The sequence below is a fragment of the Oxyura jamaicensis genome, chromosome Z (assembly GCF_011077185.1).
Source record: "Oxyura jamaicensis isolate SHBP4307 breed ruddy duck chromosome Z, BPBGC_Ojam_1.0, whole genome shotgun sequence".
Classification (NCBI taxonomy): domain Eukaryota; kingdom Metazoa; phylum Chordata; class Aves; order Anseriformes; family Anatidae; genus Oxyura; species Oxyura jamaicensis.
The window spans coordinates 17,962,650-17,988,698 of record NC_048926.1 but is presented as its reverse complement, the minus strand read 5'-3'; the positions used below and the strand labels follow the sequence as shown (position 1 = coordinate 17,988,698).

At 40.0% G+C, this 26,049-nt stretch overlaps 1 protein-coding gene and 1 long non-coding RNA gene across 2 annotated transcripts in view; both read right to left on the bottom strand.

The window, feature by feature from the left end:
• Positions 1–22,532, bottom strand: part of NDUFS4 (NADH:ubiquinone oxidoreductase subunit S4) — a 47,544-nt gene extending 25,012 nt beyond the window's left edge. The window contains exon 1 of the mRNA XM_035309827.1: positions 22,383–22,532. Within this exon, the coding sequence (XP_035165718.1) occupies positions 22,383–22,450 (68 nt within the window). The 5' untranslated portion in view covers positions 22,451–22,532. The remainder of the gene's footprint in view (positions 1–22,382) is intronic.
• LOC118156075 lies at positions 15,386–18,254 on the bottom strand. The gene is made up of 2 exons (XR_004746141.1): positions 16,747–18,254; positions 15,386–15,714 (listed from the first exon to the last, which is right to left on the bottom strand). It is a non-coding gene; the product is annotated as an uncharacterized LOC118156075 (long non-coding RNA).
• Positions 22,533–26,049: the final 3,517 nt, after the last annotated feature.

The window sequence follows — 26,049 nt, the reverse complement described above, 5'->3', positions numbered from 1 at the left end:
TTTTTTTTTTTTTTTTTTTTTTAAGGAAAAAACAATAAACAGCCCAAAAACATTAAGCTAATAATTCAAATACAATTTTTTATCTCTGAGTGGGCAAAGCTCACAACTATTTTGCTGCACTCCTGAATCAGTACAGACCAGCTTATTAGCTTCCAAGAAATATGATTAATCTTTCTGCATAATTACTAAAGCTGCAAAGTGAAGATGGAAATATGGAACCCAATCCCCCATCACTGAATTGAGAAACAAAATTTGTCATCAATTTGCATTATGTCACTGATGTCAGGATAAGGCCTTTTGAGTGTAAATCATCTTTTGGCAAAATAACTCAACAGCAAGTGAAACAAGCCAGAAAGCACAATTCTCTGTGCTAGTAGTGTGCTTCACATTTAATTAAGGTCACTTTAAACAAATGAGGCACAATAGTGCAAGAATACAAATAACTGAACAGTAAGAGGGGCTAAGCCACTTTAGTTTCAACTGTTCTTCAGATTACCAGACTTGGGAAACAAGACATCTTTGCAAATGCAAATGAACTTCTGAGATTTTGTCCATGGGATGCTATCAACTGTACTTCTAGTAATTTAACAATATTGGTAACATTTACCTCTTCTGAGGAAACCATCCGCAAGTGTCTCCACAACATCCCCCCCCCCACACACACACTTCACATTCAGTAATTTGAAGGGCATATTGGGATGAGGTAACTTGCATGCAGTCATTCAGAACCTGAAGAATTACAACAGTGTGCTTTACATAGCATTTTACAAGGCCAATGAGAACATGGAAGGTGTAGCCAGTGGAAAAGTGCCTATAATGCAGGCATCCACCCACATCTTCTAGTCTTAAATCCCTCTCCAATTTTTGTGTATTCTGGTGAAAATGCACTTCATAGACTCATAGAGACACAGAATGATCTAGATTGGAAAAGACCTTCAAGATTACCAAGTTTAACCATCAACCAGAACTACTGAGTCCTATCACAAAACCATGACCTTCAGTGTCCCCACATCTGTGTCCCATCTCTAAACCGTGTCCCTCTGTGCCACACTTGAAGATACTAAGTTGATCTCTTGGAAAAAGCCACTCATAATTCCACATAACAAAAGAATAGCTGTACTGGATTTAACACATTTACTAAATGAGCATTCAATTTTCAGACAATACTGGCATGGTAAAGTTTTGAGGAGGTAAAACCTACACCAGAAAGAAATTTAAAATCAATGACTATCAAGTAAGCCACAAAAATCTTACAGATCTATGCAAATGGAAAAAAGTTCAGTCCAGTAATATTTCAAATACAGATTCCCACCCATCTATACCTCTAACCCTCTAACACAGAATACATGCTACTAAATTATCTTCGATTTGAAAATAGCAACAACAAAAAGCCTTCATGTCAAGAAAAGCACAAAGTTTATAGAATCATCCAACTTTCTGATATGGACAGACACTTATTTGAAATGACAAAATTTGCCTGCAAGGGTACTTTGAAATAGTAGTTTTGGCGGAAGCCAGGGAATGCAAGAATTTCACATCTAAATCATAACTACTTTATTAGCTCAAAAGCTCTGTTTCAGAGAACAACACAGCTGTAAATTTTTAATTTGCATATATTGAACAAGTATGTCATGTGAATAGGATACAACAATAACTGTAATATACTATGAAGATGCTTTTAGATGGTCCTTCTTCAAAACCATGCCCAATATTAAGTTATCCTAAAAGTTTCTCGAACAGGAGTATTACATGAGTTCCAGTGGGAAGCAGCTGAAAGCACACAACATTAAACAAGGCAAAACACTGTGACAGGAAAATAAGTTTCTTCCTCCATCCCAGGAATTTTAGTATCAAAATAGTATTCCATGGTTAATCTAGAACACCATGTGATATGGTATTCACTATGTTATTTAATATACGGCCAAAGAATATTGACCCATACAATCAAATTGGTCCTTTCCAGATAGAAAATAATCTGATATATATCAGGAAGTTCTCAGAACCTTTCTCTGTGAAAAGGTCTGATAAACATGTGAAGGGTTTATGTAAGCCAGGACTGGAGTAATTAGGCTGATCAGAATCACACGTTATCCTTGTAATATAGATGCAACTTGAACAAAATTTAATGTATTTCATGCCATGCCCTTCCAAACTTATTTCCACTCAGTGTTTTATCACCTGACATCCTTATTATTCAGATGATTGTTCATTTTGGAAATTTCTGCCTTTTCGGCAAAAAATAAACGTTAACAGGAAAGAACTGATACTGGTAAAAATCCCATCAGATTAAAGGTGTTTTAGCTCTTATTCTTCAAAATCAGACAGACAGGTTTACTAGCCTACATCAATTTCTGCTCCTGTTCATCATTTTTCAAAGGCCATTTCACTTGACTACACGACTTTTGAAAAAGCTCACTTGCCACTGGAATTTGCAATCTCGTTTCCTTAAATATGCAGACTTCTGCCCAGCCCCAGATTACAGTGAGTTGGAACTTTCTGTAAGTACTCCATGTCTGAAAACTGGTTGAAAATGGGCAATTGGACTACACTAAGAATCTGGAGATGGAGTCCATGGAGGTCTCTCCGTGCAAGACTACATAAAATACCAACTTTGCTTTAATGGTGGCAGACTATTGACACTGCCATTTGTTGCATCTCTCATAGGAAAGTACCCAGGAGCTTTCCTATACCAGCAACTTAGTAATATTTCAGATCACATGAAATTTCAATTTCAAAGTTAATAGAAATCGTTACTTTATTCCCAGAGCACTTGTTTCATTTTCAACAAGTTTCACGCATTGCATGTTTGTCCCTAGTGTCAGACACTTAATCACAAAATCACAGAATATCCTGAGCTTGAAGGAGACCCACAAGGATCATCAAGTCCCACTCCTGGCTCTGCACAGGACCACCCAAAAATCAGACCACGTGTCTGAGAGCATTGTCCAAACACTTCTTGAACTCCAGCAGCTCAGTGCTGTGACCACTGCCCTGGGGAGCCTGTCCCGGTGCCCGACCACCCTCTGGGTGCAGAACCTTTCCCTAACCCCCAGCCTGACCCTCCCCTGTCCCAGCTCCATGCCGTTCCCTCGGGTCCTGTCGCTGTCCCCAGAGAGCAGAGCTCAGCGCCTGCCCCTCCGCTCCCCTCGTGAGGGAGCTGCAGGCCGCCATGAGGCCTCCCCTCAGCCTGCTCTGCTCGGGGCTGAGCAAACCAAGGGACCTCAGCCATTCCTCATACATCTTGCCATGTAGACGCATTGCCATGTTTGTAGCCCTCCTTTGGATACTCTCTAATAGTCTAATGACCTTTTTATATTGTGGGGCCATAAAGTGCACACAGTGCTGGAGGTGAGGCAGCAGCAGCACTGACCAGAGCGGGATAATCCATTCCCTTGACTGGCTAGCCATGCTATGCCTGATGCACCCTAGGGTATGACTGGCCCTCCTGGCTGCCAGGGTTGTGTTCACCTTGCTGTCAACCTAGACCCCTTTCAACAGAGCTGCTCTCCAGCCTCTCATCTCCCAGTCTGTACCTACGGCCAGGCTTGCGTCTTCCCAGGTACAGTATGTGGCATGTATTCTTGTTAAAATTTCATTGATTGGTGATTGCCCAGCCCTCCAATTGGTCAAGATCCCTCTGCAAGACCTCTCTACCCAGTGCAGTCAACACCTCTTCCCCATCCAGTGACACAAACTTAGAGCACCTTCAAGTCCTAACTTAACTGAGGAGATAACCATGAAACAAACCTCTTTCACACAATCTTCTCTTTTCAAACTCCCACGACAAGAAATATCATTTCATCACTCATATCTCCCCTTAATCTTGACAACACTTATTTAACCTTCAAATTAAATGAATATAAAATCTAAATCACTTAGGTGACTACTCTGTTTCAACCTTTTATTCTGTCCCCAACAATAAAGTAAGTCACACAAAATTCCCAATTAATACTTGCCTCTGCCCACATACACCACGGACCTTTAGGTGGCATTTTGTGACAGACCGAATTGCAAAAGTATAAAATATACTTTTTACTGTTCCATTCTCACACGATTCTCCTTTCTTTGACCTCTGGAACAGTAATCTGTTTTCTTCCTTTCTCTTTCTAAGCAATATGGCTTCACGTTACATCACGCCTTTCTTGACTGCTTATGCTTTTTTTTTTCCCGTGTTGGTATCTTAGAGTCCCATTTTTTACCATTCAGTGACAAGCCAAACTCTGTTTTAACATTACCATAAACAAAGTATTTAAAATAAACAGACCAACAATTTAATTCTAAAGTTCAGAAACTCTGCAGAAAGTCACTTCCCACTAAACCATGTTGCTCAAAGCCACATCCAACCTGGCCTTGAACACTTCTAGGGATGGGGCATCCACAACTTCTCTGGGCAACCTGTTCCACTTTCTTAGTAAAAATAATAATAATAATAAAAAATCTTCCTTATATCTAATCTAAATCTCCCCTCTTTTCACTTAAAGCCATGATTCCCTGTCCTATCACACCACTCCCTGACAAAGAGTCCCTTCCCAGCTTTCCTGTAGGCCCCTTTTAGGTACTGGAAGGCTACTGTAAGGCCTCCCCAGAGCCTTCTCTTCTCCAGGCTGAAAAAAAAAACACCACAACAACAAGAACAAACAACTCCCTCAGCCTGTCTTTGTAGGAAAGGTGCTCAAGCCCTCAGACCATCCTCATGCCCCCCCTCAGGACTCGATCCAACAACTCCATGTCCTTCTTGTGCTGGGGCACCAGAGCTAAACACAGGACTCCAGGTGGGGTATCATGAGAGCAGAGCAGAGGGGAAGAATCACCACCCTCACCTTGTTGGCCATGCTGCTTTTGATGTAGCCCAGGATGCAGTTGGCTTTCTGGGCTGCACGCACACATTGCCGGCTCATATCAAGCTTCTTATCAACCAACACCCCCAGGTCCTTCTCCTTAGGGCTGCTCACAATCCATTCTCCACCCAATCTATATTGGTGGTTGTGATTGCCCTGACCCAGGACCTTGAACTTGGCCTCATTAAACTCCATGAGGTTTGCACAGGCCCACCTCTTAAGCCTGCCCAGGTCCCTCTGGATGTTGTCCCTTCCCTCCTGAGTGTCAACTGCACTACACAGCTTGGTGTCACTGGCAAATTTGCTGAGGGTGCACTCTATCCCACTGTCCATGTCACCAACAAAGATGCTAAAAAACACTGGTTCCAATACCAACCCCTGAGGAACACCACTCGTTACTAATCTCATTACTGAACATTGAGCTGTTGACTGCAACTCTTTGAGTGCAACCATCCAGCCAATTCCTTACCCACCATTGTCCATCTGTCAAATCCATGTCTCTCCCATTTAGAGCCAAGGACATCACGGAAGACAGCGTCAAATACTTTGCACAAGTCCTTATAGATTATGTCAGATGCTCTCCCCCCATCCTCCAGTGCTGTAACACCATCACAGAAAGCCACCAGATTTGTCAGGCATGATCTGCCTTTAGTGAAGCCGTGTTGGCTGTCACCAATCACCTCCTTATTTTCCATGTACTTTAGTAGAATTTCCAGGAGGATGTGACCCATGACCTTGCCAGGAACAGAGGTGTGACTGACTTTTAATAGAATAATTAGTCTTTTAAAGCAAAAGAAACAAAAAAAAAAAAAAACACTCAAAATGACTTAGAAGTAAAATTAATATTTTATTAAAAAAATCACTCGTCTTCTATAATCTTCCTGCTACCTTCTCACATGCTCATTATGCAGCTAATCAACTCTGCAGCTTCTTGGATCGTAGCAAACCAAGGTCTCCCAGTCTCTAAGAAGTTTTTATTTCTACCATTAAAGAGGACTGGATACAGCTGGTTAAGATGCATCTAGAACCATCTCCCTTCTCCCCAAGGTTACTTTCTTAAATCTCCTAGCCATTGTCTTAATGAAAGATACCTTTTTTGTTCTTTACACATTAGTCTGTCACACAAACGAGGTATATTTGTCTTTCTACAAAAATGACTAACTTGGAATATAGCAAGTCCTTTTGCTCAAAAAAAAAAAAAAACAAAAAACAAAAAACACCACAATTCAAAATGTCATTTGGTTTACAATTACAAAAGTGGTATTTTCTCCCATCCCACCCCCAGAGTATTGCATTGGGCATTTAAATTCCTTAAACTCGATCTATATGATCCTGCGTAATCAATTCCAAAATTATCATAATTTAATCCTATCATTTATTATCATTTTATGATATTACTTTCTGTGTTTCCCTTAAAAAGTAACTATTTATAATACTTTTTTTATTATTATTATTATTTTTTTTTTAAAAAAGCATGAGTTTAATATTGGCCCAGCACAGCATAAACTCAGCTTTAAAATCTGGTATAAAACAATACATGTTAATAATACTTCTGGGTTTTGGTGTTCGGATTTTTTTTTTTTTTTTAAAAAAGCTAAGGTCACTTTTTCTTTCATAATGCACTATTCTTGAGAATGGCATTACAGGCTGGAACATTACATCCAGACTGGGTTATGGCTACAACTTAATGTTTTAGAGTTCCACTGTAAATTCAAAGTTATTTTATACTCAATAGAAAGAGTAGAAACATAGAAACTTGGCAAAGAGTACGCTAAATGGTCTTCTTGTTAAATACTTGTAAAAAGACTCACACACTAGCTCAGTAACAATGAATGAATTAATGACGAATACTGGTAAAAATTTGAATTTGCAGAATTCAAAAAAATTATGTAAGTTTCACTTATTTTGGAAAAACAAATTCTGTGATCAACTTAACCACATGCATGTCTTCTGTGAGAAGAGGTTATTCCCCTCCCACAGTCAGTGAAGTCACAAATAGGTTCTGCATCTCAGCTATGCAAATGGAAAGGTCCATAACGATGCCATTTGAAGTTCTTCAGTCTTTATCACAATATATGTCAGGTTTTAGTCTCTCAACCATCTTATCCTGCCATGGAATAAGGAGGTAGCAGAGTTCCTTGCTTTCAGGAACATGTCTTATCCTCCCTTCTAACAATTAAGAGGTCACTGCTCTGTTGATGGCATTAATTAACCAGTTCTGTTGAACCTGAGAAACCAGTCAAAAACTGAAGTCTTCTGTGATATCTGGATGAAGAAAATTAAGGCATCTGGCTTAAACATTTCTCTCGGTAAATTTGGGTATCTATAGTCAACTTGTAAAAATTACCAAATTTGAAGTTCTCAAATATCTGCCAACAACTAATGTTTAACACTTGTATGCTTTTGTTTATTTAACCACATATACAGCAAAATACATTGAAGTCTTGCAGAAGAGAACACCAGGTGTGACACCAAGTGTCACAAGGAAGTCCCACAAGCCTAGCAAAAGGTGACAAGTAGCCATATTCTCAACGCATGAATCTGCGTTCCACAAAAAGCAACACTGCTACTAGCATGTTATATATGACACCCAGATGCAAAAACTTGTATTTACCTGTACTAATCTAGGAGTTAAGATTGAATTTGTTGCAGGAAAAAAAGGCTCCTTAACCTCTTCATGCAACACATCTGACTGTTTGATCTATTAGCACCCCCTTTTGGTCAACTGTTGGAGATAATATTAAAGAAAATTAGATATCATGGCACGTGTAACCAGATCACAACAGAGATGAAACAATGTCCTAGAGAAAACTTCATGCACCTCATAAAAAATAAAGGCACTCACTAAGAAGTAAGTCTAAATGGAGTTTTAAGTATTCTGATAATGAATGACCAGAGCACCAGAAGATGTGCATATGTAGAAACAGAACTGAATCCTTTGATGAGATCACCATTCTTAGAAAGCAACTTTTTTTTTAATATTAAGGCATTTATAAGGAATAATGGAAGCTTCACAGCATATAGCCACCCTAAAAACTTTGAAATTCTCACCAATAACATGGAAAAACTGTCAGCTCAGAACCTTCCACAGCATCCAACCTAGTCACACACTACAATTAAGTAGACTAAAAACAAATTAGCATAATGTCCGTTCATGTAAAATGCAGACATTAATGACTGCCTGTTACATCATGTCAGATACAGGCCCAGTGTAATGCATTTTTATACAGACAGCTTGTAAAGTTGAACTTGTGAGAGATGAACTTAAATACAGTGGGATAATTCTTCCTTGGTAGTAAATTTACTACCATAATACTGTAATTGAAGTGACAATGCCTTATCAGAGTCACTGATATTTTTTTACCAGGATACTTTTGTTATTGTAACATCCCAACATAAACAAAGTATGGGATAGTTTATAATGCCAAACAGTCCATGTGGAGACTATGAAGGTCTATTTTGCAGTATGAACCCGCACAAATACCTTTTGGGTTTGGAAGAGAAGCAAGTTCCCCATGTATAGCTACATTTTCAAACAATACTGGCACATCATAATTTTTACTTTGCCTGCAAAATGATGTTGAATTATAAACACTGCAAGTTCAGTTTCTGAATGAATGAAAGGAATACTGACTTAATCTAAAGTACTGAAACTTCTATATTATGTACCAAAAAAGACCAAAACTGAATTGGAATATATAAATACTGCATAAGAACATGAACATAGAAGGTCATATGAAAAAACATATATTTCTGGTGTGGGTTTGGAGATCACGGCAGGAACTGATGGTGATTTATTGTTAGAAAAATCTATTTATGAAAAGAAACACTGGGCACCTAATTGTACTGAATAAACAAGAAAATAACTTATAGCATTCAAGTTGTGGTTTGTAACTTAGTGTGTATTACCAAAGCAAAATGTTAAGTTGGTCTGCTTTTGGAAACTGAATTAATGTACTACTTCTAATCACTAAATATTTTATTAAGTAGAAAACAAGTCAGATTTTAGTTCTTCAGGATTCTACTTTAATTACCGCATGGATAAAGAAATGCTACTGGCCATGGCACCAGCTGAACCACAGCACTATGCAAGTGCGGCTTCAGTTCCCAACACTGCCCTAGGACCAGAGCATTACAGCCACTTGTGGCACCGCAGTGAGGTCCCCAGGACAAATGCCAGTTCTGTGAGCGAACACAGCAAAGAGCAATGCAGCCCTTCCTGTGGCTCACAGGAGCAGTGCAGGCTTCCTGTGGCTCAGCAGAAGCCTAACAGAAAGCAGAGGCAGGCTCAAACTATTCCTGCAGTTACACAGATGTCTCTACCATGCTCCTGAGCACTGCCAAACGGCAGAATTAACTAGGTAGCACATGGATGGCACAAGCATTTACACATTGGAAACTGCTTGACCTGAGGAATATTTGGGGCAAAAATCCACACTAGCTCCAGTTCACATCAGCACCCAGGCAAACAAGGGCTCCGAGTCCTGAAACAGCTCTGAGCCAGCCCCAGGCTGATACCAGACTGTTTTCTCAAACCTCTACGATGTAAACTCAGTCTTTGTTTGCAAATAAACTTCAGAACAAAGTCATGCAAGTGCTTCTAGATCCCTATATGCACGTAATTCAAAGTATCCTAGCCAGCAGTGGTGAAAAGACTGGAAACACTTCTGACAGAGGAGATTTACATGCTAAGAATGACCCAAAAATATTAAGTATTTTTTTTGTAGTAGAAATCACAAAATTCACTAGGAAAGAAAGGAGATTTTGTCTACTACTTTTTCAACAATAGAATATATCATTTATAAGACGTCCATCTGCTGTCAGGTGGCAGAGGAGCTCTAAGCTGTTACCACCTGTACAGTTGCTGATCAGCAATTCCACTACATGCTAGCCTGAAGAATAACACCTGATCTTAGAAATTTCATTGCAGATCACAATTTGAAAATTGCAGCTTGCTGAGGACCAGTAAACCTTCTGTAGGTAAATCTGAAAGACAAATAATACTAGAAATGCTGCACAGCCTATGATCAACTATCAATTGAATTTTATGTTATCTAGTTAGAAAACCTAATAAAGTTAAGAAGGAAGAGGGAAAAAAATCTGTTGGGAGTAAACACAAAATACACACAGGTGACATATTTGCTTTGTTTGTGCTTACTAAATGTCAAATTTCTCCCCACACATACACATTCAGGCATTCACATAACGAGACAGTAACTAAAAACTGTGCTCTCTTTATAGCAAGAACAACAAAAGTCAAAGGGTTTAATTCCAAAACTGTGAGGAATGAAACTAATGTTCCACAACCCACCTCTGTGTTAGGGAAGCCTATGCATTTCGAACAAGAGCCTTTGAATTATGTAAAACTAAACAAAAAATGCAAACATGCAAGAATCTTTACTCAAAATGTTGTACAGCATAGCGTGGTCTTGTATTTGGTCCCTGTCCTCTTGATTTTGCCTTCCTACTTGACTGAGCATGCAGGTTTATGTAATAGATATTTTAACAATCTTTTCTAACAATCTTATGATAATCTCAATCTACAAAACATAGCATACAAATTAAGGCAAGTTCTTTCTTATTTTAATGTCACCAAACATTTCAACTGTAGAGAAAAGAGAATCAATCCCTTGAAGTGCTAATGCAAAACTACAATTTATAACAGTTCAGAAAGTCAATGAATTTATGTGGCTAGTATGTCTCAGCTGTTGGGTAGCTATAAAAAAATGTATTCAAGAGCTGTTTATTCATTTTCGTTTGTAGTACTTCATAAACATCACAGCCAAATGGCTCACACATGGAACATGACATACAGAAGGTCACTTTCGGAACTATATGCTCTCAGCAATTGTTCTAGATGACAATGGGATAATCTAGTTAACATTGTGGATAATTTTATTTCACCCTTGCTTTGTCCAATTTACCTCATCTCAGCCACCTTACTTTTCAATTTCCTTCCTGAAGTCAAACTATTGTCCTCAACTCCTCCTCGAACTGTCGATATTCCACAATTATCATCTGCCTTTGCTACTTTCCACAATACCACATGGCTTAATTAACCACAGCCAATTTTTATTTCTTCTGCCTGTACATATTATTCCTTCATTGAAATAATTCTAACTCATCTATTCCACACACCTCGGAGTGGAAAAAACATGTTATTTGTTATTGTCAGCTCTTGTCAGCTCTCATGGCACAGCGGGTGGGAACTGGGTGATCTTAATGTCCCTTCCAACCCAAACTATTCTGATTCTATGATGATACTTCAATAACTCTTTGCCTACTGAGTTATATGTAGAGAAGAAAACCAATGGTGCCATCTTATATGCCAGAATAATTATGATCTGAGTTTTCAAGTCAGCTTGTTCTCTAACATTAACAGCATGAAGACCAAGGCTGCCAGACCATGTGTCAAGGCCCTGAGGGCACTAACAGGCTGTAGTAACTCCGGTCAGTTTCAGCCACAACCTCCATGAACACGAAAAGCTCCATTTAAGCTCAGCTCTGGGTCTTCGTTCCCTGCCTGAATGACAGGATTAACTGTACTAGTCTCCAGTCCTGATTTAGGCTCCTGTCTCAATCCCTCAATCTCAAAACCTGCAGTATGGCTCCAACCATGTTTCTACCCTGTTGCCTGGATGGACTTTAGACACACATTGTAGCTTGCCTTCAAACTGGTCTCTGGCTCCTTTTGCTCCTGACTGGACTCCCTGGATGGACCCTGGACCTGGCTTTTATCACTTAGCTGTGTCTGGGACTGTTGACAGACTTTATCAACTGCACCTAGCTTTGCTCATTCTGAGATGCTGTAGCACTGTGTCCTGGTCAGTGAGGGCCATGTTCTTGCTGAGATCACCTTTGCTTTCCAATTTGCCTTCCCTTCAGGCAAGAAGGGAAGACTTTGCCTGATTTTGCTGCTTCCTGCTAGTCATAATATCTATTAAATTCAGATTCATCAACTGCATGTAATATATTTGCATGTGTTTTTCATCCTCATTACTTTGCAGTCAAACCGAAGGACTTAATTTTTGTCTAGTTTCTCTATAATGACTGCTTTATATCTTACCACTTCCTCAAAAGATACTAACCACACATTTTTGGGGGGTGGGGGGGTGGGACAAGGACCAGTGTGATTAATTAGCTTCTACAAAATCCATCCATCATTAGGTTAAAACAAATGGTTGGCTGCAACCTATGTGGCCTATATAAGTATCTCCAAATTAAGTTTTACAGAAGTTATCACATCAGAACTTCAAATGCTATTCTACACTTAAGTGCAAGTAGTGATTACATAGCTCTAGTTTATAAACAGAAGTATTTCCTTCTACAGCATACCATACAAACATTTGCAGTCCTCAGACTATTACTGTTGAGGAATTAACTATGCTGTGGTACAAGGGTAATGTGGAACTGTCAAGTTCCTTAAATGAAGTCTGCTTTAAAGGACAGTGCTGCTTAAGTCTCCTTAAAACAACAGTGCTGACTGCACTGTTGTTCCAAAATTATCTTACTGCATTTTCTTTCCATTTAAAGTCATTAATGTAAAAATATCTTGCAATCAATTTTTGAGAATTCACCTTTGAGATAAAAATAATTTTACTGGCTACCCTATTTCTGTGTTTTCTTGTACTCTTACTTATACACTGACTCTCAGACCACTGGTACTGTTCTTTCCTTTTGCTAGTCTCTTTTCATAGTCCTACTATCTGATTAGCTCTCTGAAAGGAGACTACTAGCCTTGGTATTACTCATTCTATTTTTTAGTGGAATAAACCCTTAAGGCATAACTGGTGCTTCAAATGCAAACCTTATTCTTGAATTGCAGTTCAGACAACAGCATTCAGATTATTTGTCTCTTTCTCTGGTAGGCACAATCAACATTGACGTATGACAAAACATCGCTGCTGCAGAATTCCCTTTGATAACTTACGCAGCACATACAAACATGCCTTGAATACATGACAGAACAGTCAAAACTACTGCATGAAGAGCTGTTTCTTTCCTTAATTTAAAATATAGTAGTTCTAACTGAAGGTAGTAAGACACTTGTTTATTGTTGGGTCTTTAAATAGCTACAAATAGCTATACAATAGCTACTCTAGTTTTGTAATGAAAAAATGGTGCTTCTGAAATTTACTGAATTCAGACCCAATATTCATAAAAATCTGTAACTAAAACTATTGAATTACACAGAAAAGATGAAGAATTAAACAGTTATTCTATGGCTCAAGAATTTGTTTTGGACTTTATGGCATCACTAACATGAGTAGGACATTACCTCGTTAGATTTATAACAAATGACAATATCAGAATAATTATATTTGTATTTATACATTCAAAGATCTGACTCCAAATATTTTATATAAAATACATCAAATCTGAGTTTTAAAAATGAGTAGAAGCTGTTCATGAGATCTTTCATGTTAACACTGCAAGAATAAACAGCTGCAAGAAATGTTTGCCCACACACATTCTGGAGCTGCCTACAGTCTGTCTAGTCAAGTCAGAAGTTAATTTACTTCCTCAACATCAGTCATGGGTCAAGGGAAGATTAAGTCATACACAGATTACTGCTGCTTGAAAGTGGCTTGTTAATAAAATAGTACCTAAACATACTTTTGTACTGGGCAGTAGGGAGCAAATGCACTTAAAAACTCAGACAAAAGTGTGCCATTCATTTCTTAGGACATGTGCATTATAAAGAAGGCAATGGTGAATTTTCAGCTTGCCTCCTGCTAGCTTAACAGTATTTTTATTAGAAACAATAATGCATGTAATCTTAAAACAGCTTGGATGTATACTTTGTGACATACTCAGAATCCATTTCTTACAAAAAAAATTTAAAAGCATATCAAAATCCACTGTATTGTTATGAGAATGAAAAAATGTACATGGATGAAACTATAAAAATAAGCTCTGGTGAACTATAAAATTTTTGGAAACTTAGTATAAAAGAATATGCTTTTTAAATTGTTCTCTTTTTTTTTTTTTTTTTTTTAGTACTATTTATAATAGGTTTGATCTTCCCTGCTTAGTATTTCAATACAAGTAACTCTCCTCTTACAACAGCCAATTTTGTATACAACAGCCAATTTGCTCAATAGCATAAAAATCAATAGCTGCTGCGGGAGGTAGAATATCTTTCATTTCCAATTTTTCTCTGAATACTACAAGTTTAATTTCTTATGGTACCAAAAAAAAATATGCAGAGTTCGCTTTTAAATAATCAAAAATGCATGTGCTAAAAAACAAATACTTTCCTGCATCGCTAAGATCATCACAGCACATAATAACTATGAACGAGACTACTTGTTACTCCCAGACAGAACTGAGCAGTGATTTTGCTTTTGTATTCCCAGAAATTTGTCTTATGTCTAACATTGTTTTCAGGTATGTCTAACGTGCACAGATTCCTTAAAAAAATAAAATTGACAGACACTGCCACAAATAGCAGATGATTAGAAATTATTACTATTCTAACTAGATGATTTGTCAATAAGATGTCAGCACAAGCAATACTGAAAGTTGAGAACACAGCCGAAAGTTTAAAATATCAATCACATTAACTGTAATTAGTGTTTCTATCCTCACCATTTGTCAACACGGGTTTAAGAACAGGTTAAATTACCAACAGTGCCACAGATGAGATTTAGTACATCAGTCTAACATACCAAGACCTATACATTGGTCTAACAATTCCTACTGCACGTATTTCCTTGCAAAACAGAAATGCTAGAAACTTATTTTGGCTATAGGTAGTTGCAAATGAAAGGCCAGAGCAGCATGCTATTGAGATAGATGGCAATTAAATTCTTGAGTTACTTCATTTTTGGAACTTAAGTTCTTCTGAATCTCACTTCTACATTTTGCTAGTACCTGCTTTTGTGAAGAACAGCTTTAAAGGTGACAGCTCCTACCAGTCAGAAATGCGAGCCCAAAACAATCACCTTCTGGGCAACGATATATAGATCCTGCACTGAGTTTAGATTTACAGTGGAAAAAGATAGTTAATTGAATCATAAATATCAAACCTACATTAAGGGAATATCAAGGTTATTTTGCAACCCAATAAGTTTTTCCCAGTCTCATTTAAACATGTATATATTAAACAGTATATATTAACAGTATATATTAAACCACTGCAACTAAAGCAATTTTTTTTTACTTTATTCACATAGATTTGAAATGCTATCTATTGACAGCTGGCATTCAAATTCCCCTTCTTCTTGTATCCATATGGCATTTCTTAATCTGTAAATTTCTTGTTTGAAGTCACTGCAACATGTTGTACAAAAACACTTCTCTTAAACTTAGAGACACCAAATATTTGGTATTAGGAAATACCACCATAAAAACCTTTTCCATGAAAGAATTTGTTTATTTTTGTTTTTGTATTTTAAACCAAAATAGGCATCATTTTCAAACACAGTATCAAAACCTATTTTAAACTGTTTAGTTCCTAAGGAAAATATTATGTCCTTCTGTTTCAGGATAACAGTGCCAACAAACTTCACCTCTGCCCCCTTCTTTTTTCTTTTTTTTTTTTCCCTCTCATTCTTTGCTCCTCTTCAAATCTTCGAAGTAGAAGGAAGACCACTAGGTGGACAGATCAGTAGTCATAGGAAAAAATATATTTTAGAGTGAAATAATGCTTTTTTAAAGATAGGCAGTGACCCCTAGTTCTGAACTCAAAATGACTAGTTGCACTGAGCTGGTAATAAAAGCTTTCAACTGTTTTAGTGCAGAAGTAAGCCAACACCTTATTTACTTGCTATCTTTCCATACAAACATACCTTAAACATCTTCCTTCTTTTTCTCTATTAAACCTTGTCTGGCTAAAAAGGTTGTCATTCCTTCTATCTTCCTCTTTGGGGTTCTAATTCCAAAAGTGAAGGAAACAATACAATTAAAATAAGTCATTCCAAGTTACATGCTCAACTGTGAGCAGCAATTTAAGACGTCTCATCAGGTGTGCTTCGCTATCATCACCTCCTGCACTATTTACTTTTCTCCAATTACATTAGAAGAACAGTCATTTCCAGAACAACACTTCTCACCTTTCCCCCCCCATTCTCAAACTTTGGCCCTCCCCACCTCTTTTCCCCATCTGACTCTCATATTTCCACATATTTCTGATGATCCCCTTCCTCACATAGAGCAACACTGAAGCTATCTATTTAAATTTAAGAAACGCTATTGGAGTCCAATAGCTCATTAAGGACAAGAACTAGATGAAGGCTAAATAATATTAAATGCTATTTTTCAGTTGTGTGTTTCATCTCTGACAGAATTCTTCATTTTGATGGCAATATTGTAATATGCCGAATGTTTCATTACATTTCCTGTTTTCCATGTGACCTTTCCAAAGCATCCTCTTTCCATCCTAAAGGAAGCAGGGAACAGTCCTTCACCCTGCTCCCCATACTGACAAAAGCAGGAGATTGAAAACACTACTCTAGTTCACCAGAGCTGCTCTGGCCTTGTACAGATATGCATGATACTAGGTTCATGCATATCCATGAACAATACACCAGTCATGAATAACACAGTACGCTGTTGGCCTGTCAAATACTGCAGGACAGAAGCAAGTAAGGATTATCGATTTTGACATCCTACATAATGTACTGCAAAAGGACTTGAGTTATCCTACTTGTCAGAAATCTCTTTGTAAAAGCATGAAAAATTGATGCAGGAAGAGGTTCTTCCTTCATGAGAAAGAGAGAACAGATGATTCAAGATGCATGTGGCAATAAAAAGTAACCAGTGAGGATGCTTTCAGACACAGTGAATACTCGAGATGTGACTGCTAGACTCTCTTATCCACACAATCATTGTTTGAAGAGTGTGGACAGAATCAAAAAGAATGGATTTTAAAGTAACTACACACTTAGATATATGTAACACCTACTTCTTCCAAACTGCTGCTTGAGGCTGTCTGCAAGATCAGATGAAGATTCACTGCTGCCTGGAGTCTTGTTTTTAAACTTATCTTAATTATCTGTACAAGCTGCAGTGTTTTTTATCTTTTTCTCCCCTTGCTGTGTCCGTTTCTCTCTCCACATCTTTCACCTTGAGTGTGCTCCAAACCTCTACGTCACTGTAATCTTATAACCAAGAAACTCCCTGGAGCTTTGTTCTGCATTTCAGTCTGCAGTTGTACTACCGTGGCATTTTGATTCACCATAATTTCTCTGATACACATTAAAAACAAAATAGAAATTTAATTAATTAAATGAAATTGTAAAATCCAAGTCAACTATATATTTCAAAGGTCTTTTTCTCCCATAAACAACCAAAAGAAACTTACGCCGCAAGGTGAAGATGTCTATGAACTTTATCACCTGATCTTATTTTGAAATTTTAATCCATACAGTGTATGCAGATGTAGTTAGTCAGTGGTATTGATTTTGGTTAAGTTAAATGCCACAGAACTACTGTTTGTTAAAGAAAAATCAGTGTTTCTGGTTTGTCTGAACCTGACAACACCACAGGTACATTATCTTGTACAGCATATGACAGTACATGGCTGGCATGCACAACAGGTGATTGAAGTTGTAATAATAAAGAATTGCTGCCAAATGTTACTTATTCAAGGTCTGAAAAAGTCACACTGGCTAGCACTAACATTAGCTAAACAGTGCTTCTATTAGCCAGGAAAAGCAAGAGCTTTGTGAATTACTGTGCAGCTCTCTGGTCAATGCAGATCTATCTCTGGGAAGTTTAAGTCTGCCTACTAAGACATACTTTAAAAACATGCAACAAAAGCTAATGCTATTTTGAAGAAAATTAGTAATAATAATAATAAAAGACAGTAATATGAAAAGTCAGGTATTCTGAGAAAAAAATCTATTACTGATGAAAGAACAAGTTAGTAATTGAACAATTTGACAGGCTTCTTGTGCATTTAGAAGTTATTTTCCCACAAAAATGGCTTCCTGTCTCATTCAGTTCTGAGCAAACCCTCTTGCTAATGTAAATGTCAACTCAAGAATAAGATTTAAATGGCGTCCCAAGTTGCCGGATTCTCTTCAGCATACAGCATGAACTAACTGACTTCCTACTACACAAATGTCCTTATTTCTTCACTCTCATAACCTCAGGTGTCCATGACAATGCACTAGCAAAACATTTGTGATCATCCTCAGAGTCTTCACAACACAATTACAAGAGGCAGGGAATACATTCTGAAGAACCAACATCTGTCACTGAAAAGTGACAAGAAAAATCCATTATTAAGAAATGTATGGACTGTATAGACAGGTATTACACCTCCATAAACAAAATATTCCACTTTTGCAACAGAAATGAGAATATTTGTATCTTGACTGCAATACATTGTGAAACAACGAGATTCTCAAATGCTAAGTGGTTTTGGAATGAATAGCTCCGAAGTTCAGTAGAAATTGTTTTTTTGTCAAATACAGAGCACAGAATCATAGAATTGTTTGGGTTGGAAGAGACCTTAAAGATCACCAAATTCCACCCCCCTGCCATGGGCAGGGACACCTCCCACCAGGCCAGGTTGCTCAAAGCCCCATCCAGCCTGGCCTTGAGCACCTCCAGAGATGGGGCATCCACAGCTTCTCTGGGCAACCTGTGCCAGGGCCTCACCACTCTCTGAGTGAAGAATTCCCTCTCAACATCTGTTGTAAATCTCCCCTCTTTCAGTTTAAAACCATTCCCCCTTGTCCTATTTGCTCATGTAAAAAGTTTTATAAACCCCGATAAGGTCTCCCCAGAGCCTTCTCTTCTCCAGGCTGAACAATCCCAACTTCATCAGCTTGTCATCGTAGGAGAGGTGCTACAGCCCTTTGATCATCTTTGCAGCCCTCCTTTGGACTCAGACTAATAGGCCCAAATCCTTCTTGTGCTGGGGTCCCCAGAGCTGAACACAGGACTCCAGGTGGGGCCTCAGAAGAGCAGAACAAAGGGGGTGAATCCCCTCCCTCAAACCTGCTGGCCATGCTTCTCTTGATGCAGCCCAGGACATGCTTGGCTTTCTGGGCTGCAAGCGCACATTGCTGGCTCACGTTGAGCTTCTCATCAACCAACATACCCAGGTGCTTCTCTGCAGTCTCACGGAGTTCTTCTCCCAGTCTGTGCTCAGGTCTGCGATTGCCCCAATCCAGGTGTAGCACCTTGCACTTGGACTTGTTGAACCTCATTAGGTTCACATGGGCCCCCCTTCTCCAGCTTGTCCAGGTCCCTCTGGGTGACATCCCTTCCTTCTGGTGTATCGACTGCACCACTCAGCTTGGTGTCATCTGCAAACTTGCTGAGGGTGCACTTGATCCCAAGGCCTTTGTCGCTGATGAAGAGATTAAACAGTACCAGTCACAGGACGGACCCCTGAGGGACGCCACTTGTCACCGGCCTCCACCTGGACACAGTGCCACTGACCAACACTCTCTGGCTGCAGCCATCCAGACAATTCCCTAATCACTGAGCAGCCCACCTTCAAATCCATCTCTCTCCAATTCAGAGATAAGAACGTTGTGTGGGACCATGTCAAAGGCCTTACAGAAGTCCAGGTAGATGACATCAGTCTGTCTTCCCTTGTCAATTGATACAGTCACTCCAATCACAGAAGTTCAGGTGCTCTCTTCTCAGTTCAGCCTACCCACGTTCTCTAATGCATGACAAAACTGCGGTCATTCCCAAGACATTTAAGACAGTCCATCCTTTGTTTTCCTTCAATTGTTTTTCTTTCTATTTCTATTCATATGAAACTTGAAGAACTGTACTATTTCAATTATACCCTTAAATCAAATTTTGGCTGAGCATAACTTAAGAGATCAAATCTGAAGTAATTCAGTGAGACAGACAAGCTAGGTAAACCCTTCTTCCCGGAGAGGTCAAACTCAGAACATATTCAACATAATTTTAAGATCATTAAATTTGATAGATCTCACAGTATAAGTTTAAAAACTGTGATCTAAACAAAAAAGGCACTTCGACTTTCGGTATCAGCTCAAGCCACTTACTCATGGTCACCACTAGAGAGAAGAGTGATGGACTCAGTAACTGCTGCTTCAGTGATTTAAACTAGGCATACACTATTTCCTGAAGATATCAGGAATACTGTTGTATGTATGCTCCTAGCTTATGACGGAACACTTATTTCCCTGTTGTGTTAGCAGTCAAACACTTCAGAAACACCAAGCAATTAGACATGTGTATTCTGAAGTGCTTAAACATGCACTGATGAATTCAATTTTTGCATTACAGGAAGACAGTACTTGTAAGAATAAAATATAACTCATGGAAATCAGAATAGAATATTTTCTGACTACTGGAAAATGATCTTGGGAACTGTTCTCAAAGAAGAAAATTACTATTCTGTTCCAAAAATTGGAGAACTTGTTGAAGAAACTTGTTTTGCATGAAAAACAAACAAACCAAAAAAAAAAAAAAAAAAAAGAAAACAAACCCTCAAATAGAACTGCAAAACAAAGCCTCTGCAAATAGAACTGTTGCTTGAAGGTTTTAACTTTAATCCTACAGTGGTCAAACAGTAAGCTGTATTACTCCCATAATTTCAGCAAAAAACATTAATCTGTAATTCAATGATTTCACAGCATCCCAGAAGGGCTGAGGCTGGCAGGGACCTCCGGGCCCATCTGGCCCAACCCCTGCCCAAGCAGGAACACCAAGGATCTCCAAGGAGAAGACCCCACAACCTGTCTGGCCAGCCTGTGCCAAGGCTCCCTCACCCGCACAGCACAGAAGTGCTCCTGGTGCTTGGATGGAGCCACCTGTGTGACAGGTTGTGCCCACTGCTTCTCATCCCATCAGTGAACACTCCCGGGTAGAGACTGGCCCATCTCCTTCTTATCCTCAGATAGTTATATAATGGTAAGATCCCACCAAGCTAGACTCTTCTCCTAGTGAGCAGTCCTGTTCCGCACAGGACAGAGGTTGCAGTTCCTTTCTCATCTTCACAACCTTTCACTGAATTCTCTCTGGTAGTTCCATGTTTCTCCTATACTGGGCAGCCCAGAATTTGACACAGTACTCCAAGTTTCCTGGTTCCAAGGAAAATATAATTCTCACTTGTCTAACATGCAATGACTGCAAAAACATGTCAAATTCTATATACGAGACTCACGGTGCTTCTCCCTGCCTCTTCTCCAAGCTGCCTAAAGATTTATGATCAGGTGACTTTCCCAAAGAATGTGAAACGCAAGTTCAAATTCCTCCAAGATGAGCAACTCCAGCTTCCCTTTTACTGAAAAAAAATAAGGACACCAATACTCCAATCTCCTTCTATGGCAAGGAAAGAACCCGGGGCATGATTTCAAAGGTCCTGTTCCTGACAGAAACACCAACCTGAGAGTCCCTACCTCACACCTCCATGCTGCTCCTTTCCCACCCCTGCCACATCCTATTTGTTTTGGAATAAATGCTTATGAGATAGGGTGGTAAAACTTCCAAACAAAGCTATTTTTAGCCAGGATCAGTTGACCGACAGTTTACAAGGTAGAGGGGGCAGTTGTATCAGCACCACAGAGGACCAAACAGAGGGCAGAAACAAGTGCACGTGAACTGTAAGTTTCTGCATTATCATAGAGGAATTCCTGAATTTATATTTGGGTTCCAAAGTGTTTTTATGAGACTGAAGATTAATTTTCAGAACTGTCACACAGGTGTCATTTTAAGGAATAAGCAGAAATGACTAAAGGGAAAGTCAGCATAAAATGCGTAAAAAAAAATAGTATGATTGTAGTCCTTTTTTTTTCTCTGTATGTATGTACAGTTTTCTGTCTGTACGTTTACATACGTATACATTAGCATACACATTTAAAAGAGTCACTGTACCTTTCTATAACCCATTTTTATATTTAAAAATTTACTTAGTACTGAAGGTCCTCAAGTGCCTTGAACTACATCTTTCTGACTGATCAGAAGAGCTCTCAGAAAAACTTGTCTTGTGGCACGCACAGAACATGCACACACACCTTCAGCTACAGCTCGGGCCACACACTGGACCTTGGGTACAGGTCTCTGCACTGAATGGCACAAGGCTAAAAAAAAAAAAAAAAAAAAAAAAAAAAACACAGCACCACCAAAAATTGTAAGGTGATTGCCAGTGTTATTTCGAGGTGAGCGGAGAGGCAGTGGAAGAACAGACACAAGTCCTCTAAAAAATAAAATACACTAAGAGACGTCGGGGAGGGGAAATGGGCAAAGCCACGGTGCCCGTACGGGGGCAGGGACCCCGGGAAGGCGGCGCCTGGAGGAGCCTCGGCAGCTGCCCGCAGGCCGGGCAGGGCCACCCCCGACCCCCCCATGCCCCTCCTGGAGACCCGGCGGCGGTCGGGAGGCCGAGCTGGGGGCGCGCGGACGGACACCCCAACACCCGGACGGACACACGGACGCCCGGCCCGGCCGTGCCCTCACGGCGCCCGCGGCGGCCTCGGGCAGGCCGCAGGCCCCGAGCAGCGCGGCCTCCCCCGCGGGCCGCCGCCTCTGCCGCCACCCCTCGGTGCCGCCGGTGCCGGGCGTTGCGTGGCAGCGGCCGGGGAGCGGCCGCGGTGCCGTTACCTGGCGGTCGGCAGGCGGGCCGCCGCGCGGAGCCTCGCAGCCGCTGACATTGAAAGGGACGCCGCCATGACGCTCGGCACAGCCGCTGGGGGTCGGACGGCGGCGGCGCTGAGACAAACTTCCTCCGCCCGGACACGGGAAACGCGAAGGCGGGCGGGGAGGGATGGAGGGGGTGGGAGGGGGCGGGGGAGGGCAGGCACCGGCTATGGGGGGCGAGCACCCTCCTCACACCGCCCTCCCGTCCTCCTCCAGCCGTCCTGGTGCTGTCCTCACCGAAGGACGTGGGGCCTGAAGAGCCTCGGAAGGGCTCTGCCAGGCCTCACGGCACCTTTGGGTGCGGGGCACCGCGGGGCGGCAGGGGCTGAGCCGTGCTGCCCCTCATTAGGTGTCCCCGAGAAAAGAGCACACTCTGTGCAGAGAAAGCAGAGCTTTGCTGTATCTTCTTGAAGGTTTTGGAGACATTTCTTCGTTTTTATGCTTAAAATACACTCAGGTGCTTGGTGCACTAAGACAAACAAGAAGTATCTAACATGCTGTGCTTGTAGGAACCCTGTTCTGACTTTAAACCAGTTCTAGACTTAACTTCCAATTGTCACACAAGGGAGATAAACCAATTCTAGACTTATTTCATGTAGTCAGACAAGGAAGATAAACCAACTCTAGACTTATTTCCTATACTCAGACAAAGAAGACAGGCAAGGCCCCTGTTCTCTTAAAGTTGAGTCATATTTTTAATGTGTAAACTGTAAAAAGGCAAGTAAATGACAGTGCTCACGTCCTGGAATATGACACTTCATTCACAGTTAAAGAAGATAGATCGCTGTAGAAGAAGAGTCAAACACTGTGGTACTCAGTGCCAAAACTTCAAATGACCTACACTTTCCGGAAACGCATGGTGCGAAAGCGCAGGGTTAGAGAGGGATCTACAATGTTGTGAAGGACCGAAAAGTTTCTGGTTCTGGGGAAGAAAAGTCTGCATTCTTAATACCATTCCAGTTATTTTGAAATCTGTTGCCGTTTTTGAAAAAAATAAAAAAGAGAAAAACTCTTATCTCAAGTTTCAATTTTACTGAAAAAGTGGAAAAATACTAAGAGGCGTTAAACAAAAAGTTGTGAAACTCCTACAGGAGGAGATGTTAGTTTTGTCTAATGGTTTGTGAGTTGCTCCAGAAGAAGTCTGCCTTTTTCTCTGTTGCGCAGTTTGACAAGATCAGATAAAAAATTCTACACAAGCAAGTTAATTCAGTGCTTTCTTGTCTCCCAAATAAAAGACAGAAGAATAATAGTTCTAATGAAAAGTTAAACAAACTTTGAACAAATGTTTTCTGCAGTTATCAAATCAACAGAACATTAATTTCCAATGAGAACAAACAAACAACACCCTCCTATTATATAATCCTAATTAAACTTCAGACCTGGAGTCACTATTTCATAGTCTTTGTATTAGGCAAAGGTTGCAAAACAGTTTCTGTTGTAAATCATCCTGTTAGAATGTTCCACTCAAATACGTAATTTTCTACACTTTCTTCTCGTCAAACATTTCCAACTTAGAGGGAAATGAAAAGTATACTATTTTTCTCTTTCAAAACGACAGCAGCTATGCAGAAAAAGAGGAAAAATGAAAAATCATTCTGGGCAGCATAGTACAAAAACAGTAAGGACAGTGCTTTAAAAATTGGGTGCTTTTACGGATGGGAGTATTTAAAAGGAATTTTTCCATCATTAGTAAATATGGTCAAAGTCAGATGTAGTAAGACAGACAGCAGGAGTAATCCTGTAGCAATGATTAATTGAACATGGCCTATATGGAAAGGTGACAGCTCGTGTTAAGTGTCAGTGGGAAAATACACTGAACCTTTGCACTTACTAGTTTTTCTTCAAATGTTTTGAGAGGATTTGAAAAACTGTTCCCTGAGGTTCTGTGATTTTTTCAACTGTATCAGTTACCAACCTAATAATGCACATTCTCTCTCACACCGAACTTTCATTCATGTTCAGATAGACAGAGTAGGAATATCTGCCTCTCAGAAAACTCTTCCAAAATCTTTTTCCAGTGACCTTAATGATGGTAGGTTATAGGAGGCCTTCACACCAACTCACGTTTACTTCAGTTAATCTAAACTTGCACTTTTTGTGATGCCTCAGCTAGGAGAAATCTGTCTTTCCCTGGAAGCAGGGGAAGATTAATGCTGTTCAAGGCATCAGCTGGTGAAGAGTGGTTTGCTGAGGCCAGTTGCTCTCGAAGGTCTGAATGTAAACGGAGGCAAGCTGTTTGAGTCTGTCTATTCTCCATCAGTTGTCAGATAATCAGAGCTCATCTGAAGACCTCTGGGGTGGACCCAGCTTTCAGGGTTTTTGCATCTGCTATCTTCTTGAGCTGTCAGAGATGAAAACGGCAGTTTGGGCAGCATGCGAGTGCATCACAAGGCTTTCTTCTTTGAACTCCTGCTCTTCCTGCTACCTCTCCTGTGGGTGATGGGGAAAGGACAGGGTGGTAGCATGGGGCAGCTGGAGTTTGGAGCTGCCGCTTTATTAACTGAATCCATAAAAAGAAGGTGCCAAAATCAGGAGCTGCCTTTGGCAGCTGCGGGGACAGGACTGTCTTGTGCTAGATCACAGCGACTGATGGGTTTGAGCATGTGTGCAAGAGAACGTGCTGCTAATTACTAGCACAGTCCCTGGGAAGGTTTTGGCCCAGGCCAATTAGCACCGTCCCAAACAATGTCTGAGCACAGTCTGGGAACCAGCCTGAGCCTGGGACTGTTCCTAATAAGCAGTGTGGATGAGGCCATTCTGGGTTTTGGATTGTGTTTTTGGAGCTGGGGAGAAGAGGAGAAAGAGTTTAGTTCTGCGGTTGTGAGCTGTGCCACGTAAGCTGAGCTGTATCAGGGGTACAAAAGGGTCCTTGGACTGTTTATTTACTAATATAAATGTAACCATAGCATTTGTTGCTGAAGTATTATTGTATAGTAGTCAAAAACACGAGAGACTATTTCTAGACAAATAACCATAGCTCTCCAGAGACAGCATGTGTGGCAATTCCAAGCACACATTTTACCATGAAATTAATATGCACCAACAGTCCCTTGCAGTCTGGTGCCTCGGAAAGGGCAAGAGATATGAGTTTTTCTCTTTCCCACTTTTAACAGGAAATAGACCTTAGAAATAGACCTCTAAGATATTCCTGTAAAGTTTTAAATTAGGTATATACTGTTTTATTTGATTGGCTTAACTTTGTGTAAACGTATTCTTATATATGATATCAGACCTTCTTAATCGTTGTGTCTTAGGTCAAACTAATCATTTTGTGTGCGTATACACAGTCTTAGAAAATAAAGCTTTACATGCAGTATTCCCCCAAATAATACAGTAAGTTAGTTTTTGAGGTGAGTGCAAAAGAATCATTCGAAGTCCATACTTTCATGAAGGCTTAAACTTTTCATTCATAATTCTGGCTGCAAGCTGGTCTTCTGTCACTGATATACTGTGAAACACTGTCCCTCAAGACTGAAACAGTTTATGTGCCAGCACTTATTGTGCTGTACAGTATGCTCACAGTTTCTATTGTCTCACTCTATGAGAAAGCTTATTAGCTTAACTATGCAGGGTTAGAGTCATATTTTCTCTTCACAGATGTGACCAGCACACATTGTGAGAATGTGAGAGG